This window comes from Nematolebias whitei, chromosome 21 (genome assembly GCF_014905685.2).
Source record: "Nematolebias whitei isolate Nwh7 chromosome 21, NemWhi1, whole genome shotgun sequence".
NCBI classification, from domain to species: Eukaryota; Metazoa; Chordata; class Actinopteri; order Cyprinodontiformes; family Rivulidae; genus Nematolebias; species Nematolebias whitei.
In genome coordinates, this window is record NC_056518.1 from 7,780,176 (window position 1) to 7,801,053 (window position 20,878).

General features: G+C 41.2%; 1 protein-coding gene and 1 pseudogene across 1 annotated transcript in view; both read left to right on the forward strand.

The window, feature by feature from the left end:
• Positions 1-3,289: 3,289 nt before the first annotated feature.
• LOC119427930 lies at positions 3,290-3,408 on the forward strand (annotated as a pseudogene).
• Positions 3,409-5,402: 1,994 nt separating this feature from the next.
• LOC119427657 (kelch domain-containing protein 1) overlaps positions 5,403-20,878 on the forward strand; it is a 37,895-nt gene continuing 22,419 nt past the window's right edge. The window contains exons 1-11 of the mRNA XM_037695294.1: positions 5,403-5,435; positions 5,528-5,598; positions 5,767-5,884; positions 6,148-6,260; positions 10,445-10,532; positions 10,776-10,859; positions 12,467-12,547; positions 12,624-12,682; positions 13,479-13,588; positions 13,684-13,756; positions 13,826-13,910. Of these exons, the coding sequence (XP_037551222.1) occupies positions 5,403-5,435; positions 5,528-5,598; positions 5,767-5,884; positions 6,148-6,260; positions 10,445-10,532; positions 10,776-10,859; positions 12,467-12,547; positions 12,624-12,682; positions 13,479-13,588; positions 13,684-13,756; positions 13,826-13,910 (915 nt within the window). The remainder of the gene's footprint in view (positions 5,436-5,527; positions 5,599-5,766; positions 5,885-6,147; positions 6,261-10,444; positions 10,533-10,775; positions 10,860-12,466; positions 12,548-12,623; positions 12,683-13,478; positions 13,589-13,683; positions 13,757-13,825; positions 13,911-20,878) is intronic.

Below are 20,878 nucleotides of genomic sequence, written 5' to 3' on the forward strand. Positions count from 1 at the left end.
CCCCCGGCCAGAGTCCCCCGGCCAGAGTCCCCCGGCCAGAGTCCCCCGGCCAGAGTCCCGCGGCCAGAGTCCCCCGGCCAGAGTCCTGTGTGTCTGTTTTTAGAGACGCTCAGGAGACAAATTATGGAGGAAACCGAAACTTAACAATATTAACGTGCGTTAAAATAATTGCCGGCGTTATTCATTTGCTGCGTTAACGTGATAATAACAAGTTGACGTGAACACCATTACAAAATATATACTGTCATTTCTGGGCTATTAAGTGCACCTGAATATAAGCCGCGCCTGCTAAATTTAAAAAGAAAAGAAAAATTTTACATAAATAGGCTGCACTTGTCTATAAGCCGCAGGTGTTCACGTTGTAACATGAGAGATTTACACAGAAAGATTTTTTAAAAACTTTTAATATCTACCAGTAACACACAAATATAGTAAATGTTTTTTTTTCTTTTTCTGAACAGTGCATGCAACACGACTGATAAAAAAAATACAGTAGTCTACCAGGAAGTCATTGATTGCTACCCCCCACCTCCACCCCACCCCAAGAGAGACGTGTATTGGGCAGTTATGTGAGCATCTGGGTGTGACGAAGCTAAATGTTTTGGTGGCATGAGGCTCGTTAGCCCATCAAAAAAAAAAAAATTCATAAATTAACTGCAGCATTGTATAAGCCGCGGTGTTCAAAGCATGTGAAAACAGTAGCGGCTTATATTCCAGAAATTACGGTAAACATTTACAATAATACTGCGCTTCTGTCATGTTGAGGCTTGCACTGAGGTATTTTTGTTGTAAAATTAGTCTTCCTGGAGGCAGGATTGTATATTTGACTTGACAGTCTTTTTATTTATCATTAATTATCCAATGACAGGACAAAAGAAAGGAAAAAAATCTAAACAGCAAAATTGTGCAAAGTAATCTAGTAAAATTACCTAAACATTTTTTTCTTCTTTCGGCTGCTCCCTGCGTCAGGGGTCACTACATCGAACTAAGTTGCACGAACACTTGGCAATTATTTTTACACCACATGTTCTTCCTGATGCAACCACAGACCACTGAGATACCACAGCCCTCTGTGTGGAGCAGAGAGCTGTTATCTAGGACACCCGGAGGAGATGGTGGGGGTTAAGGGCCTTGCTCAAGGGCCCAGAGTGGGGCTAATGAGGGTGGAGACAAGTGTGGGTGCTTCACCTATCCCACCCACATTTTGATGTTGTCGGTACCGGGAGTTGAACCAGTTATCTTCTGATCACAGGCCCACCTTCTCTAACCTCTGCACCACCACTCCCCGTTACCTAAACATAAAAATAATATTACATAAATGTACAAACCGGATTCCAAAAAAGTTGGGACACTAAACAAATTGTGAATAAAAACTGAATGCAATGATGTGGAAATGGCAAATGTCAATATTTTATTCGTAATATAACATAGATGACAGATCAAAAGTTTAATCTGAGTAAATGTAACATTTTAAAGGAAAAATATGTTTATTCAAAATTTCACTGTGTCAACAAATCCCAAAAAAGTTGGGACAAGTAGCAATAAGTGGCTGGAAAAAGGAAATTGAGCTTATAACGAACAGCTGGAAAACCATTTAACACTAATTAGGTCAATTGAGAACATGATTGGGTATAAAAAGAGCTTCTCAGAGTGTCAGTGTCTCCCAGAAGCCAAGATGGTAAGAGGATCACCAATTCCACCATTGTTGCGCAGAAAGATAGTGCAGCAATACCAGAATGGTGTTACCCAGTGTAAAATAGCAAAGATTTAAGTTATCATCATCAACCGTGCATAACGTCATCAAAAGATTCAGAGAATCTGGAACAATCGCTGTGCGTAAGGGTCAAGGCCGTAAAACTCTACTGGATGCTCGTGATCTCCGAGCCCTTAAACGTCACTGCACCTCAAACAGGAATGCCACTGTCAAGGAAATAACAGAATGGGCTCAGGAATACTTCCAGAAAGCATTGTCAGAGAACACAAACCACTGTGCCATCCGCTGTTGCCAGCTGAAACTCTACAGTGCAAAGAGGAAGCCATTTCTTAAGCAAGCTCCACAAGCTCAGATGTTTGCACTGGGCCAGGGGTCATTTAAAATGGAGTGTGACAAAATGGAAGACTGTTCTGTGGTCAGATAAGTCACGATTTGAAGTTCTTTATGGAACACTGGGACGCCATGTCATCCGGACCAGAGAGGACAAGGATAGCCCAAGTTGTTATCAACGCTTCGTTCAGAAGCCTGCATCACTGATGGTATGGGGTTGCATGAGCGCTTGTGGCATGGGCAGCTTGCATGTCTGGAAAGGCACCATTAATGCAGAGAACTATGTTCAGGTTCTAGAACAACATATGCTCCCATCTAGACGTCATCTCTTTCAGGGAAGACCCTGCATTTTTCAACACGATAATGCCAGACCACATTCTGCAGCAATCACAACATCATGGCTACGTAGGAGAAGGATCCGGGTACTGAAATGGCCAGCCTGCAGTCCAGATCTTTCACCTATAGAGAACATTTGGAGCATCATAAAGAGGAAGGTGCGACAAAGAAGGCCCAAGACGATTGAACAGTTAGAGGCCTGTATTAGACATGAATGGGAGAGCATTCCTATTTCTAAAACTGAGAAACTGGTCTCCTCTGTCCCCAGACGTCTGTTGAGTGTTGTAAGAAGAAGGGGGGATGCCACACAGTGGTAAAAATGGACTTGTCCCAACTTTTTGGGGATTTGTTGACGCCATGAAATTTTGGAAACAACAGATTTTTCTCTTAAAATGATACATTCTCTCAGTTTAAACTTTTGATCTGTGATTTGTGTTCTATTCTGAATAAAATATTAGATGTTGGCACCTCCACATCATTGCATTCAGTTTTTATTCACAATTTGTTTAGTGTCCCAACTTTTTTGGAATCCGGTTTGTACAAGTTCACAAAGAGAAGTTTAGTTGAAGTGATGCAGCACATCTAATATTATTGTGCATCCATTCTCATTTTACATTTGTTATATACAATTAAAAGGATATATCTAATTATGAAAGTATATCTGAATATTTTTATATCACTGCTAAAATGAACACTTTCTAACAAATGGCCATTTATCTATTGAAATTCCATTTAATTTAAATTTCTTCCAGTTTTCCAATATTTGCCTTTTAGCAGCCTTAAATGCTTGTTAATGTTTTTTTGGGATGAGTAATTTTTTCCTCTTAATGTAGCAGCAGCTGACAAAAGAAAAATGTGTAAATTCAAAATTTTTGAGCTCTAAAAACATTTCTGACCACAATGCTTCAGCCATTATGTCATACCACCCTGAACACGCCCGATCTCGTCTGATCTCGGAAGCTAAGCAGGGTCGGGCCTGGTTAGTACTTGGATGGTTGACCGCCTGGGAATACCAGGTGCTGGAAGCTTGGGCGGCTGTAGCTGAGTGGTTAGAGCAGTCGTCCTCCAATGCGAGAGTTGGGGGTTCGAATCCACCAGCAGTCACATGCTGAAGTGTCCCTGGGCAAGACACTGAACCCCTCATAGCCTCTGATGTGTGTCCCATCAGTGTATGAATGTGATAAAGCTCTGATTAGTCTCTTAAGAATGATTTGTTCCATTAGCTTTGTAGAGATCTAGTAGAGTGCTGTATGAATGGGTAAATGAGGACACAGATTGTAGTGTAAAGAGCTTTGAGTATCTCGATAAGATAGAAAGGTGCTGTATAAGTACAGTCCATTTACCATTATACAGTTCTATAACATTAATTAATGCTCCAATTTCCCCACAACAATGCCAGCATAAATTAAATGCATGATAATTTTTCTTCGTTCTGGTGGGGGCATATAAGATTTATGAAGGATTAGAAATATTTTTGTTTTCCTATTGCTTTAGTGTTTGTAGAGCTGCTGCCTCTCAGCAAGAAGGTTGTTGGTTCAAATCCTGGCACAGGGATCTTTCTGGGTGGAGTTTGCATGTTCTCTCCGTGCTGTGTGGGTTTTCTCCGGGTACTCCAGTTTCCTCCCACAGACCAAAAACATGCATGTTAGACTGATTGGTAACTCTAAATTGTCTCTAGGTGTGAGTGAGAGAGAGTGAATGGTTGTTTGTCTCCATGTGTCCCTGTGATGGACTGGAGACCTGTCCATGTGTACCCCACCTCTCACCCAGTAACTGCTGGTTATGGACACCAGTGACTCCTGTGATCCGAAAAGGAAGAAGTGGGTAAAGTGGGTGGGTGGATGGATGGATGGATGCGTGTTTCTTAAAGAGAAAACAATCTGGTTGGTGGATTGTTGTCAGTTGTTAAATAGCTTAATAAATCATAACAAAATACTGTATAATTGGTATTTACATGAATCAGATTTATGCAAATAAAATGTGAATGAAAAAGACTTAGGCAGTAAGTTTTGCAGTAATATTGCATTATGATTAGGAGAAACATCATTTTACATTGGTAGTAAACTATATTCCATTTAATTTGACAAAGTAATAAATCTGAATATTTAAAAAAATTAATTTAACATTAATACATATATTTTTAAATTCAGTACATGAACTTAAATGAAATATCTAGTAAGAAAAAATATTTTATGTTTTTTTGGAATGGATGGATAATACTTCTTTCAATATTAAAATATAAAACAAAAAAATATACGGTGTGCATATTTTTAATGTCAGTACACACAATATAGAAAAAGCTTTGAAATTTCACTATAAAATCCAAATAACCCATGAAATAGCTCAAATAAAGTCCATTACAGGAGCATGCTTCTTACAGTGATACTTTTTACACAAGTTGTGGTATTATTATTAGTAATAATGTGCGGCTGTGGCTCAGTGGTTAGAGCAGGTGTCCTCCAATGCAGGAGTTGGGGGTTCGGATCTACTATCAGTCACATGTTGAAGTGTCCTTGGGCAAGACACTGAACCCCTCGTTGCCTCCGATGTGTGTCCCATCAGTGTATGAATGTGATAAAGCTCTGATTAGTCTCTTCAGAATGATTTGTTCAATTATCTTTATAGATCTAGTAGAGTGCTGTATGAATGGGTAGATGAGGCACAGATTGTTGTAAAGAGCTCTGAGTATCTCAATAAGATAGAAAGGTGATATATATAAGTACAGTGCTTTTACCCATCCGTCCATCCATTATCTTTTACCCGCTTCTTCCATTTTGGGTCACGGGGGTGTCCAGCAATCACTATGTGAGGGGTGGGGTACACCCTGGACGGGTCTCAAGTCCATCACAGGGCCACAGTCCATATACCATTTAACATAATTTTTATATGTGGGTATTTAACATTTTTTTTGGAAAAGAGACAAAATTATTTTTATTGAGAGAAATATTACAACTAAAAGTACATTTTCTAAATACAGACCAAAACCTTTCAGTACGTTGTAATGCTTTTTCTGATTCTGATCATGAACAGCTTTCAGTGTAAAAGGAAATCATCTGTAAGTAGTTTTTTGTTTTATAATGGCTGTAATGAATAACATAAACCATGCAGCCTTCATTTTTTCTAATAATCAGGTGTTACTGTTTGCAGTCGGTTGGTGATGACGAGGTTTTCCTTCCCAGTGATGAAATCTGGACCTTCGACTTGGAAACAGGTGAATGGTAAGAACAGATGATGTCCACGTCTTAATGTAACTTTGTTTTCAGTCATTTTATGTTTGTGCTGTGCTAAACTAACAGTCTGCTGTCGCACGTGTTATTAAAAAATGTTTTCTGACAGAAATGAATGCAGTTTTTCCACATTTATTAATTTTTTTTCCATTTTTGAAGGGAGGTGTTTCACATGACGGGTCAAGTCCCTCCCTCCATGTCTGGAAGCTGCGGCTGCACGCTGAATGGAAACTTGTACATATTTGGAGGATGTGACGACAACGGACAGACTAATCAGGCGAGGATTGTTTTATTGTTAACTATTTATTACATTTAAATAAAGGTTGTTTCAGTTCAGGGTTACAGCTGAGTTAAACTGTGTGCATGCTGAAGAAAAGTCAGAAAAAGAGTTTAAGTGTGTCTGTATTCTAATCCAGCTGTTTCGTTTCTGTATCACATACAGATGTAATCAACTCCCAACACAAGATCAATAAAATACAGTGAATGTTGCTGAATAACTTGTGTGAATGTAAAAGAATAATAGTGTTTGACTTTGAACAGATGTACTGCGTTGACCTGACAGACGGTAAATACATGTGGAAGAAAATATTGCAAGAGTTTGGCTCTGCTCCGTCACCTCGAGACAAGCTGTCCTGCTGGGTTTACAACGGACAGTGAGTTATTTTTATATCTACTGTGCTCTAATGCAGTCCTGCTTCCTTACTGAACCACGCTGGGAGGATTGAGCACTCAGTTCTGGGAACAATGTATGTGTTTATTAAGATGAAGTGAGATTGTTCACAGGTGGAAAATATTCAAACAGATACTAGTCTAAAAAGTGGACAACTCAGCCAACTCAAACGCGAGGTCAGATGAGGTGAGGGCTTAATTTGAGCCAGATCCTGCCGGAACAGGATCCAGGAACTTTTCTTTTGACAGGGTGCGTTCTGGTAACTGTTTGCCTGGATCCGATAACTCTCAGGCTTACTAATAATAAAGTTATGAACAAAATGATTGCCTTGAATGAATAAAACTTATATTGGATTTGTAATCTGAAAATAATTACATAAACACTAATTTTAAACACAACAACCACTTACGACGTCCTAATATATCACATACAAGCTGCCCCTTCAAGTAAGCATTTCCACTTCTACCCTTAGAAAAGTCTCCGCCCTTAAAAGTCCAAAGTCATTGTGCGACTTTATTAAAAAACTCACAAATATAATTGAATAGCACAACTAAATTTCAAATCAGTTTGACAGTTTGTGGGTCATTTATAACATTTTGATTATTAAAAATACAATGAGAGAAATGTTTGATGCGTATTATTCACATTATGTATCAAAACAACGGCAAATTAACTTGTTAAATTAACAGCGATCAAAATGATAAAAAGACAATCCAATTCATCCTGATGCATGCTTACTTTCATTAAAAAAAAAGACGTCTCATTGTCCTTGGACAACTGAGAATTGAAGCACATGAAGGCAATGGAGACTGGAGCAGGAGCGAGCGAGTGGTGGTGGTGGTGGTGGGAGAGTCGAGCTAACCAGGCAGTCATACGTGGGCAGGAGCTCTCAGGCAGCTACCATGAACAGTTGGAGGAGGAGCCTGGGGGTTTCACATGTGGAGGAGGACAACAACGAGCAGGACAGTGAATTCAGCGAAGAAGAATCGGGCTCAGAACCCTCAAATAAGGTTGTGGGGTGGGGGGTAGGGTGCTTGACAGAAATTGAGGTTTTACAAATGTGGGTAAACATAGATGTTTAACAACATGTTAAAATACAGAAAATGCAGAAAATCGTATCTTCCATACTTGCTGTTGAACACATCACACCACCCTATAAGTTGCATCAGTCCAAATATGTCTAATAAAGAGGAAAAAACATAAATATGTCATTTGCTGTACACGTCGCATCTATTATGCGTCACCGCTGACAACCTGGAAATGGGGGCTGGTGTTGTGCCAAAAAATCGAATGGCTGCCAAATGGCGGCTGCGGGAGTGTGCATGGGAAGACTTTAACAAGAATTTAACATGATTAACACTTAAAAATAGTTATTTGTTTCCTTGAAACTATAGTAAAGGTGTGTCTCAGTTGAACTTTTCTTTAATAAACGCATTTTAATGGTAAAATGAGCTGCATTTCAAAAGCCGATACGCAGAAGCAGGAGCGTGCAGAGGGACGACTCGCTGTGCATTTCTTAAGAAATTTAACAAGATAACCACCTAAAACCAGTTATTTGTTTGCTTGACATAGTAAAGGTGTGTTTCAGATGCACTTTTTTTTCATTCAACCTTTTCATTCAACCTTTATTTAGACAGGTAACTCCCACTGAGCCTCGAGGACTCATTTACAAGAGAGACCTGATTTCAACAAAGAATGATGACAACAATAGACAGCCACAAAAAGGCATACAGATTTTATTTTTATTTTTTTTACAAATAAGATGCAAAAAAGTAACAAAAAACAGCTAGATTCTAAGGTGAATGTAGAAAACTAAAAACAGGAACATGTCTGCATTGGTCCCTGCCAGGAGTCCAACAGATACAGGTCGAGAGCTTCAGATCTTTTTGTAAGATATTCCAGGAAACAGGAGCGGAGTAGGAGAAGGCCCTTTTGACAAGTTCATACCTCACTGAGGGAACACTGCAGGTAATAATGTCCTGAGAGCGCACGCTGTAGCTGCACTCACGCAGAGACATGTAGGAGGAGATGTATGAAGGCAGCAGACCAAGAAGTGATTTAAAGATGAAAATATACCAGTGAGAGAGTCTGCGTGAAGTTAATGGTGACCAGTTAACCAGTGAATACTGGGTGCAGTGGTGGGTACGATAATCACAGCCAGTTATGAATCTTAGTGCACCATGATAGACAGCATCCAACATCTGCAGAGTTCTTGTAGGAGCGTTCATGTAAATATTGTCACTGTAATCAATGAACGGAAGGAAGGTCACAGATACAAGGTGTTTCCTAGCCTTCAAAGTTTAGACAGGATCTGTTTTTTAAAAAGAAACCCAGTTTAACTTTCAGTTTCTTTACCAAGTTTTCCGCGTGCAGCTTCAAAGAGAGATGCGAGTCGACCAAGATACACAAATATTTATATGAATCAACAAACTCAATGGGGACACCATTTGAGGATGTAATCATAGGAAGAACTGCTGGGACCGACTTCCTGTTTGAAAAAAACATCCCTTTGGTTTTATCGGTATTTAGGACAAGTTTGAGGCGGAACAAATCAGACTGGATGATGGTAAATGCAGATTTCAAAAGCTGGAAAGCCTTAGCAACTGTTTTAGCTCGACAATAAACAACTGTGTCATCAGCATAGAAATGTATGGATGCATCAGGGATGTTTTTACCTACATTACTTATGCAGATTGTAAAGAGAGAACCATCCAATGATGTGTTCTGATTTCTGAGAGTTTATGACACAAGATGTTCTGATCCACAGTTTCAAAATCTTTAGACAGGTCTAAGAAAAGTGCAGCACAATAATCCTTAGCATCCAGTGCTTCAGCAACGTCATTAAGAACCTTCAGTGAAGCAGTCGTTGTGCTGCGGTGTTTCCTGAAACCAGATTGATGGAGAGGTAAGATGTTAAATGAGTCCAGGTAATTTTTGATTTGAGAGTTTATCAGTTTTTCTAGAACCTTGGCTAAAATGCAGAATTTAGAGATTGGCCGATAGTTGTTCTGTGAGGTGGGGTCACTTTAATGGTCAAATCAGCTGCATTTCACCTGAGCGGCACGGCGAAATGCAGCTGATTTAATGTTTGCTCCAGGAGTTCCATAGCGAGACAAAGGTGGCTTGGTATGGCAAGCCAAGTGTCTCATTAATAGCCACTTTTACCTATTAATGAGACACTTGGCTTGCCATATTAGTCGAGGGCCCTCTAGTGGATGAAAATGGTATTGTTCAATATTTTCCATGTCCGAATGAATGAAAACGTCAGATCTCAGACAAAAATTGGGTTATAAAAATGGTGAAAAAAAACATAAATATGCTATTTCGCTGTATAAGTTGCAGGCATGCTCATTTACACAAAAACTGTGACTTATACAGCGAATATTACGATACTTTATTCAAAATGTTCAAAAATAAGTCAGCCCGCTATTTGCATTCCGGCATCAATTGGTTTACAAATTAAGCCCTGGATGAGGTCATGTGACACTCAGAGAAAAATGTAAAAACCTCAGGAGCTGCATGTTTGTTATAAAGATCGGACAAGCATGATTTGTTCAAAAGAGCTCTTAGAGGAAACAAAAGACTGTGCTCTTTTGTTTCAGCACAATCTGTTCAGTGGTTTTTGAGGTATTTTACTAACAGACAGACAAACATGTGGTTCCATGATCCCCTGCCTTTCATGGCAGCAGGTGATAATAAATGGCAACATTCAAGGCACAAAACGTCTGGAACGATGTTCTTTGGACTGATGAGAATGAAGTGGAGATGATTAGTTTAAAACACATTTTTCTAAAACAAACAACATTTCTGCACAAACGCTTCAAATCGTGTTGTTGCGCACGGTGGTGGAGGGTTGGTACTGCAGTTTGGTCAGCCCATTAAGATAAAACACTGGAGCAACAAGAACATATACAAACATTAACAATAATATAACCTCATTTTAACATCTAATAACAATCAGACAAGTTATTTTTTTTATATATTATTTATAAATAAAATGTAAAAAATTAAAAAGTTACCTTATTTTTACCTTAACTGGGTGTTTTAAATTCATTAGTCTGTTTCTCTGTAGTCTGTAAACATGCTGTGAAAAAAAAAAGCCAGTTTATTTTATGAATAATTTATTATCAGGGTTTGAATATTGTAATTGTTGTTTTATACCCCCAGGCTGATCTACTTTGGAGGATATGGCCACAAAGTACTGAGCGATATAAACAGCAGGGACAGAAGCTTCATCCTTGATGAAACATCTTGGGTAACTTTTTTAATTGAACTAAAATCTGTCAAAGTGAATGTGTCTCATCCATCCAGCGTAAGGCACTGAAGGTATTTCCTTAAAACACATCAGTGTTGCAGGTGTGCTACTACTCAGTGATAATACACATACCAGTATACTGTACAACATGGTAAGAAATAATACCATGTGTGAATTATCTTCAAAGCATCAACATTTGAGGAGTTTTATGTATTAATAAAGAATACGTCTATGTGTTTTCAGGTGGAAGGTGTGTTTTGGGGCTGGAATAATGAAGTTCATATATTTGACCCCTTTCAAGTCAGTTGGAGTGAACCACAAACTCACGTAAGAGCAAACACGACATTGTAGAGAAAACTGAATAAGACGTACCGTCATGTACGGACTATAAGCCGCTACATTTTTCACACACTTTGTACCCCGTGGCTTATACAATGCTGCAACTAATTTATGGATTTTTCTTTTTTCTTTTTTGACGGACTAACGAGCTTCATGCCACCAAAATATTTAGCCTCGTCACACCCGGGCGCTCACATAGCTGTCCAATACGTCTCTCTTGGGGGGTGGGTCCTTGTGACTTAATGAGACTACCTGTATAAATAAAGGTTAAAAAAAAATCTGATTAATGAAATTACAGAACAGGTCACAATGAACCAATGAAATGGGGAGAACAGGTTGTTCTCTCCCTGTTTTCTCCTCCCCTCCCAATTGTGCCCCCAGGGAGGGGGAAACTTACCCCTTTCCTGGATGCACAACATAGGGTATGTTTACATGGACATAAGTAACCGGATCAAATGGCTGGTTGGAATAAAAGTGTGTCATGTAAACACTCCGTTTGGGTTATTTTTTGTGTATTCGGCGCGATCCGATATAATTTGTGATCAGAACGAAACGGGTGGTTTACGCCGATCCGTAACCCGATCGGTGCGCATGTAAACGCTTGATCTGTTCATTTTTATCTGATCGTGAAAAACTGACCTGACTGCGCATGTGCGACTTTGCCATTTCCGCCTGGCTAATGCTAATAATATTAGCATGTCAGGGAAGTAAAACTGGTCGGTGAGCGACACACCATTTCTACTAGAAACTTTGAAAGAGCTCAAAATGATCTGTATCACCTGTAGCTCAGTCAGGGAGTGCAGTAACGTCGCCACCATCATTAAAACCTGTCGCGGGTCCATTTTGGTGCTCAGGTTTGTTTACGTTCACCCCGGAAGTAGAACTTCTTCTTCAGTGGTTTTTTTAAGGAGAGTTTACCACTCTGCGCATGTCAGTACTGCTGTTCAGAACAAAGCCCGCTGCATGTAAACGCTCGTCATGAACAGATTGTGCCCATGTAAACAATACATTTGAATTATTGAAGGTATTATTATTGAACATTATTGAACATAGCTATAGTATTTGCAGCCATTCGAAATAAGTGTGAATTCAAGTTCAAGTTGTGTTAATTTGTCATATGCAAGGTTAACACAAGGTTAACACAAGGTCAACACAAGGTCAACACAAGGTCAACGCAAGGTCAACACAGGGTCAACACAAGGTTAACACAAGGTCAACACAAGGTCAACGCAAGGTTAACACGAGGTCAACACAAGGTTAACACAAGGTTAGCACAAGGTCAACACAGGGTCAAAGTAGAAAATATATATTTCTGTGTAAATATCTCATGTTACAACGTGCACACCCACGGCTTATACACAAGTGCAGCCTATATATGTACAAAATTATTATTGTTTTTCAACTTAGTGGGCGCGGTTTATATTCAGGTGCGCTCTTTAGTCCGGAAATTATGGTACTTTTACACTGAGGCCAATACGTACAGAACATATGATGATGAGGACACTTAAGAGCCTCTTCAATATTGTTCAAAACCTAAGAAGTAGTGGTCAGAACGGTGAGGTAGCTCAGTGTCTTCTCTTGATTTTGACTTGCAGGGTCGTCCTCCTGCTCCAAGGGCAGCACACGCCGGCGCCACACTTGGATGCAAAGGATACATTTGTGGAGGCAGAGTGATGGTGAGCTGCTCTTATCTCATTGTACAACAATATGCTGATCAAGGAGTAATAAATGATTGTTCTCTTTCATCTGCAGGAAACAAGGACGAGCGACATTCACTGTCTGGACCTCCAGTCTTGGACGTGGTCAGAAATGTGTGTTAACAGAAATTACCGTACTTTCCGCCGTACACATCGCACCGCCGTAGAAATCGCATTGGTCCAAATATGTCTAATAAAGTGGAAAAATCCATAAATATGTCGCTTCGCCATATAAGTTGCATCTATTGTGCGTCACCGCTGATTACACAGAAATGTGGGCCGGTGTTGTGCCAAAAATCAATTGGCTGCCAAATGGCGACTGCGGGAGCGTGCCCGGTAGGGCTTTAACAAGAATTTAACAATTATTTGTTTGCTCAAAATTATAGTAAAGATGTGTCTCAGTTAAACTTTTCCTTAATAAATGCTCTTTGACGGTCAAATCAGCTACATTTCAAAAGATAATTCGCAGCTGTGGGAGCGCACAGAGGGACGACTCGCTGTGCATTTCTTCAAAATTTAACACGATAAGCAGAGCAAGATGAAGGTGGCTGTTCGTGGCATGCCAAGTGTCTCATTAATAGCCACTTTTACCTATTAATGAAACACTTGGCTTGCCATATTACTCGAGGGCCCTCTAGTGGCTGAAAATGGTAGTGTTCAATATTTTCCATGTCTGAATGAATGAAGTCGTCAGATCTCAGACAAAAATTGGGTTATAAATATGGGGAAAAAACATAAATATGTCGCTTCGCCGTATAAGTTGCAGGGCATGCAAATTTATTCAAAAAGGTGTGACTTATACGGTGGAAAGTACGGTAAATACAACAGCCATGTATTAAGAAAAACACGCGCTTCAGATGTACAGTATATAAAGAGTTGCCATGTTTAACGATCTAATTTTGTTTTGCAGAAGTCCATTGTCTGCCGTTCCAGTGGGCAGATCGTGGCATACGCTCACAGCTGTGTCAGACACCACCATGTTCCTGTTTGGTGGTCTCAGTGTAAACTGTAAACCAATGAGTAAGAACATGTCCCCTCCTCTTCATATTTTTTACCTTTGCTACTCATTTGATGTCCTTTCACTGTGGTCTAGTTGATGATTTTTCTCCTATCAGGTGAAGGCTGGTTGTTTGACACTGAAACAAAGAAGTGGAGAGAGTTGGAGCATCCCTTTAAGCACAAGCCGAGGTTGTAACTTCTGTTTCACTATCCTGAACTACACCATTAAATACTACTTTAATGTTTGCTGTGTTTTAGGTTGTGGCACACAGCGTGTGCGAGCAAAGACTCGGATGTGATTGTGTTTGGTGGAAGTTGTGACTACATCCTTCTCGTTGACACTGTAAGCATCACAGAGAACCATAAAAACAACATGGCACTTAAAAATGACGGGCCATTACACACAAACACAACAAATTGTCCTGTTATTACAGACGTCCCTCGAAAAAAGCTTGTGAAAATGTTTATCAAATTTGTGGGACTGTATATTTAATAGTTAATATAAAAACTTTAAGGCATAACTTGCTAAATGTGCTCTTTTCAAATCCACACAAATAATTTTAGGTGTAAAAAATACTGCCTCTGTTTTTTTTTTCATCTTTCAACAAAAGCCTGACTTGTGTTTAGTTAAATGTACAATTTATCTGGTTTTATTATTTCACAAGTTGTTCAGATTTACAGAGTGACAAACTTCATTCCTTAAAAGCAGCATATGAAGTTTTGTGGAGCCCCTCAGGGGTCACAGGTAAGACTTTGTTTCCTTCAGGAAATGGTGCACATGGATTTACCATGTGTTGCCTACGTTTAATTACGCCTACGTACAGATTCACTCTCAGTATGTGTCTGTAGACAGTAGGTGTTGTGTGTATTTTATTTTTGTAGTGTAGACAAGATGACGAACAGAAACACAACGTTGGAGTGAGACAAGGGTTTAGGGACTGTCTACAAATTGCAAAATCAGACTAAAGTATTCAAAGTCATCAATAGAACTGAACGTATTTTCACCTAAATCACATCAGAAATGTTTTAATCCAACATTTATATCTCATTTAAATGTCATTCAAACAGTTAAATTGCACACACTTGTATACTTTTGAAGAATTGTTATCTAAAACAAGTCAGCTTCATTGAATGTTTAAATAAAATTAGGTTGTAGTTAGGGCATTAACAGAGTACTTGAGTAATCTACACATCGATTGCTAAGACCTCTATCGAGGTTAAAAATGTAATGTCGAGTAACCGTGTGACGTCATATTATGTGACCACCGTATGACCGTAGGGGGCGGTGTTGCACTGTTGCAGGTCACAGAGTATGGTGTAACACCGGGTCCAATCCTCCGCCCATCCACTGTTTTAAGTTTCGTTTCTGACGTGCTGCACGTTTCTTCACGTTTGCAGTGTAATAATAATAACTAATAGTTTAGTTTTTCTTGTGACTTATTTGCAGTATGATAAATGGTAGGAGCATAATATACGCTCCCAATGTTTTGTTGGTCATTTTTTATGTAAATAATTACCTTTTATTTCGGTTTTATTTATTTTTGTATCTTGAGATCTATGACGTCATCAAATACTCGAGTTCTACTCGGGTTTTATTATGTTAATGTCGAGTTTAAAAATTATATACTCGTTCAACCCCTAGTTGTAGTGTTGTCTGCTTTTCTGCAGTTGACACGACTTATGTTTGAGGTTTCGTTGCTTGTTTAAAAGTTAGTGAAACTGGAAATTTAAAAAAATTGTCCAACTTTTTTAATGATACTAAAACCAAGCAATGTTTTGCTGCCAAAACGTGCAAATGCACACCCTCAGATTAACTACTGTAATTTCCAGACTATAAGCTGCTACTTTTTTCACACTCTTTGAACACTGCGGTTTATGCAATGCTGCAGCTAATTTATGGATTTATTTGTTTATTTATTTTGACAATGAACTTCATGCCGCCAAAACAATTAGCCTTGTCGCACCCAGGCGCTCATATAGCTGCACGTCTCTCTTGGAGAGTGGGTGTTTGTAACTCAATGAGAATACCTGTATAAATAAAGGTAAAAAAAAAACACACAACCAATGAAATTACCAAACAGATCACAGTCCACTCATTCAGGTGTGCTCAATAGTCCAGGAATTACGGTAATCTGGGGAGATGAATTTTCAATCTGTTCAAATAGTTTAATTAACTAATAACTGAGGAGATGACTTCCCATTTCTGCCGTGAACCATGAGGACCTCCATAAAATTTTATAAATAGAATAAAGTCATCATAATGTGAATTCAAACATTAAAACAGCAATTCTTAATAACCTCCATACATATAAAATGGTGTATTTTATCTTTATGCAAGAAATAGGGCTTGCAAACATTTCTACTGAATATTTACTTCTCTGTAGATAGCCAAATTTTATATTAGGAAAAGGCACATCTACCGTAATTGTTGGGCCTTAGAACGCACCTGTCTGTAAGCTGCACTTATTATATATAAATCATAATTTTGTACATAAATAATACACTTCAGTTATTTAGCCGTGGTCATCCACGTTCATCATCAGGATCTGTGCCCCCAATCTGCTCCAGCAGTGTGCATCTTCCTTGTAGTACAAGAACCAGCCAGCAGATGGTGTTTCACAGAATATAGCTTGTTTTCAACACACGCTCAGACTGGAAGATTGTCACTAGTCTTCGTGAAACTTCATTGTCTGACTCATTCTTACAACCATTATACCTAAAAAATGAACACAATAACTATCTTTTGTGGAGAAGTGGTGGTGCAGAGGTCAGAGAAGATGGTCCTGTGATCAGAAAATCACAGGTTCACCTCCCGGAACCATCACCATCAAAATGTGGGTGGAAAAGGTGAAACACCCACACCTGCCTCCACCCTCATTCGTATCACTCTGGGTCCCTGAGCAAGGCCCTTAACCCCCCACCATCTGCTTCCTAAACAGGTCTCTCTTGAAAATGAGTTATTGTGGCTCAATACCATACCATATCATACCATTTTATTTATAGAGCACTTAAAACAGAGACAAGGCCAACCAAAGTGCTGTACATACAGAAAAACAGGCAACACTCAAAGCAATGTACAAAATGAGGTAAATCAGAATATAGACATAAAAACGATGCAGATAATAAATATGACGACTAACCTGTGTGAAGCAAACAGGTTCAAAACACAGATCCTCTGGTGTTGAAAGCTACGGAATAGCAGTGGGTTTTTAAACAGAACTTGAAAACTGAGAGGGAGGGGGCCTGTCTGACAAGCAGAGGTAACTCGTTCCAAAGTCTTGGTCCTGCTACAGAGAAGGCCCTATCACCTCTGCGCTTAAGACGAGTTCCTGGAACTGTGAGGAGCAACTGGTCCGCTGACCTCAGGGGGCGTGGTGGGACATACAGCTGTAGCAGATCAGAGAGATTTGGGGGGGTGGGGGGGTGGGGGGGGACACTGTTCAGTGATTTGTAGACATACAGGAGTATTTTGAACTGGATTCGAAGGTGAACCGGTAGCCAGTGCAGGGTGGCCAAAACTGGTGTAATGTGCTCTCTTTTGCCTGTACTGGTTAAAAATCGGGCTGCTGCATTCTGGACCAGTTGTAGTCTTGCAATGGAGGTCTGACTGATAACAAACAGGAGCGAATTGCAGTAATCAAGCCTAGATGTAATGAATGCATGTATTACTGTCTCCAGGTTATTTTTGGACAATATGGGCTTCAGTTTAGACAGCCACCTCAGTTGGAAGAAACATGATTGTTAAGTTTCAGGGAAGGGTCCATTATCACTCCCAGATTAGTGACTCTTTTTTTTCTGACAGTGTTAGAGCAGAGAGGTCGATGCAGTGGTTTGTGATTGTGTCGTTGGGAGGGAATAACATGACTTCAGGCTTCTTTTCATTGAAACTTAAGAAATTTAAAGCCATCCAGTTCTGATGTCAGCCAGGCAGTCGAGCAGAGGTTGAATAGAGCATGTACCATTGCGTCTTAGGAGTAAGTAAATTTGACAGTCATCAGCATAGAAATGAAAGGGTATGTTGTGTTTCTGGAAAATAGCACCAAGTGGCAGCAGGTATAAAGAGAATAGGAGGGGACCCAGGATGGACCCCTGCGGAACCCCCTATTTAAGCTCTGCCGCTGCAGAACTAAAATCCTTGATGGAGACACAAAAGGATATGTCAGTGAGGTAACATCTGAACCAATTGAGGGCTGATCCTGTGATGCCCACCCACTGCTCCAACCTAGCAATAAGGATCTCATGGTCGATGGTGTCAAAGGCGGCTGTGAGGTCCAATAGGACAAGCAGCACAGAATCACCAGTATCTGTGGATATGAAGATGTCATTAAAAACCTTCATTAGGGCAGTTTCAGTGCTATGCAGAGGTTTAAAACCAGATTGCAATAGCTCTAAGATGGCGTGATCCTCCAGGAAGCACTTCAACTGGGACTCGACTATTTTCTCCAGTATTTTAGAAACAAATGGGAGTCTGGAGACAGGCTGGAAGTTGGATACGACTGAGGGGTCAAGGTTTTTTTTTTTTAGGAGAGACTGGACAGCAGCATGTTTAAAGGATTTTGGCACTATGCCAGTGGATAAACTACTGTTTACTATAGCAAGAAAGGATGGACCTAAAGTAGGAAAAGTCTCCTTTAGTAGTTGAGGGGGGACCACATCAAAGGGGGAACCAGAAGGTTTCAAGCTGCACATGACCTGCTTTAGAGAAGATAGAGTTATGGGTTCAAAATGATCACAAGGAGCTACAGATTGAGGTGGGATGGATGGGTCATGAGTTGGAGGGGAAATGAGAGCCCTGGTGGTCGCAATTTTTTCCAAAAAGAAATGTAGGAAGTTGTCACACAGCTCAGTCGAGGTTTCCAGATGTGATGGTTCAGTGAGGTGGAGAACAGAGTTTAGGGTAGAGAAGAGGACACGTGGGTTGTGAGAGTTTGAGGTTATGATATCAGAGAAGTATTTAGATTTAGCAGCTTTCACTGCTTTCTGATAACAGCGCCAACTCTCTTTAAGTATTTAAAAAGAGACATGCAGCCTGTCTTTCCTCCACTTGCGCTCCGCTCTCTTACATTGCTGCCTAACGGCCTTGGTGACGTCACTCGGCCAAGGTTCTGCTCTGAGTTTTGATTTTTTGATTTTAATAGGCGCAACATGATCCATAGTCTTTAAGCAGACAGAGTTGAACTGGGATGCCAGCTCCTCAGTGGTGGTGGGAAACACCAGGTGCTGAATTATCATTCCAGAGTTATAAGCATCTGTGAAATGTGCGGCAGTGAAATGGTTAATGGCCCGGCTACTACGTGCAGGAATGCACGACTTAGGAGTTAGATGGGGGAGGGTGAACTCAAACTGGACTGGCATGTGGTCTGAAAAAACATTATCACCAATAACAAGATTATTAACAGTCACCTCACGTGTTAAAACAAGGTCCAGTGTATGTCTGCGCTCTTGGGTGGGACCGTTTACATGCTGAATTAGATTAAATAGTCCAATAAATCTAAAAAGTCCTTAACCAAGGGCTTCTCAGGACAGCACATGTGCAAATTAAGGTCCCCAATAATGAAAACATGATCATATTTTGGTGTGATTTCAGCCAAGAAGTCAGAAAACTAATTTATGAAATCCTTAGATCGAGGTGGGCGGTAAATGAGTGCACATAACGTCGGAGGCAAATGGCCGAGTTCAAAGACGCTCTGTTCAAAGCTGGCGCTGGAATCTGGGATGGGCAGTTGTTTACAGTCAAAAGTTGATTTGAATATTGTTAATAATCCACCACCGCGCCGGCCTGATGGCCACGGTGCGTTAACATATAGACAGTTCGTGGCAATAATTCCGTCAAGGCGCTGGACTCACCCGGAGACATCCAAGTCTCTGTGATGCAGAGAAAGTCCAAATCGTGCTCTTGAAAGTAGTCCCTGAGGACAAAAGTTTTGTTGGTAACAGATCTTGCGTTGACCAAACACATCCGGATACTGTCCAAAGTGGAGCCAGCAGCGGTGGAGTTTGCACGCGCTAATGGCCGGAGGTTTTCAATAACAGCCCCTCCGGGTCGGTCCGTGCACCGACAACTCCCGTTGTTTACCTGGTCCGTGCACGTGGGAAGCTGGCGATGGAAACCTTGACCACCAGCTGAAGAGGAAGATGCAGCGCACAGGGCTTTAAGCTTTACCAGCCGCCCAGCACGTTTTCCCCGGCGTCTATTGCGAAGTCTCCGGGCAGGCAGGTGAGGAACACAGTGGAGGTACGTTCACCAGCAGGAGGGGGGGGGGGGGTCCAGAGGTATGATCATATTGTTCCAAATAAGCGGCAGAAAAATGAAGATCCAGAAGCTGTTGTCGGTCTGTCAGGATTTTGTGGACAGGAATGAACCCAATGTGCAGACAGGACTCAAACTCGGCAGATTACAAAAATAAGTATTTTAATAATAAATGAAGAACAAAACAAACAGCTGACGTGGCAGCAAAACTTACATAAAGACGGATGGCTCAAAGGGAAACTCAGGGAGGACTCAGGAAAGCTCAGGGGAGACGCAGGAGAACACAGAGACCCAACGAATACGACCCGACGAGGAACAACACAGAACAGACAGCTTTTATACAAGGACAAGACAAGACGTGATTACAACAGCTGTGACGAGACAAAGGTGGCACCAATTAAACTGATGAGGAAACACTAGGGAAACAGACACAAACAGAAACAGCAAATGGTACCATCCTTACAGTACCCCCCCCCCCTCAAGGACGCTTCCAGGTGTCCTCAAAAACCCCCCTCCCGAAGGACTTGGGCGGGTGGAGGGCGGCACTGCAAGGGTGGAGGGCCAGAGGAAACACAAGGACCTGAAAGAACTAAGACAAGAAACAAGCAAGAAAAAACACAAAAGATCTGAACGGTCAAGAGACCGTCCCTGGAGTCATTGTTCAGGAGGACGGCCGGGAGGCCGTCCATCACGGGACCCACGTTCGGAGGGACGGCCGGGAGGCCGTCCATCACGGGACCCACGTTCGGGGGGACGGCCGGGAGGCCGTCCATCACGGGACCCACGTTCGGGGGGGCGGCCGGGAGGCCGTCCATCACGGGACCTTGGAGGCCGCGGCAGGCGGCGTAGACGACTTGGAGGCCGCGGCAGGCGGCGTAGACGACTTGGAGGCCGCGGCAGGCGGCGTAGACGACTTGGAGGCAGCGGCAGGCGGCGTAGACGACTTGGAGGCCGCGGCAGGCGGCGTAGACGACTTGGAGGCCGCGGCAGGCGGCGTAGACGACTTGGAGGCCACGTCCGGCGGCGTAGACGGCGAGGAGGCCGCGTCCGGCGGCGTAGAC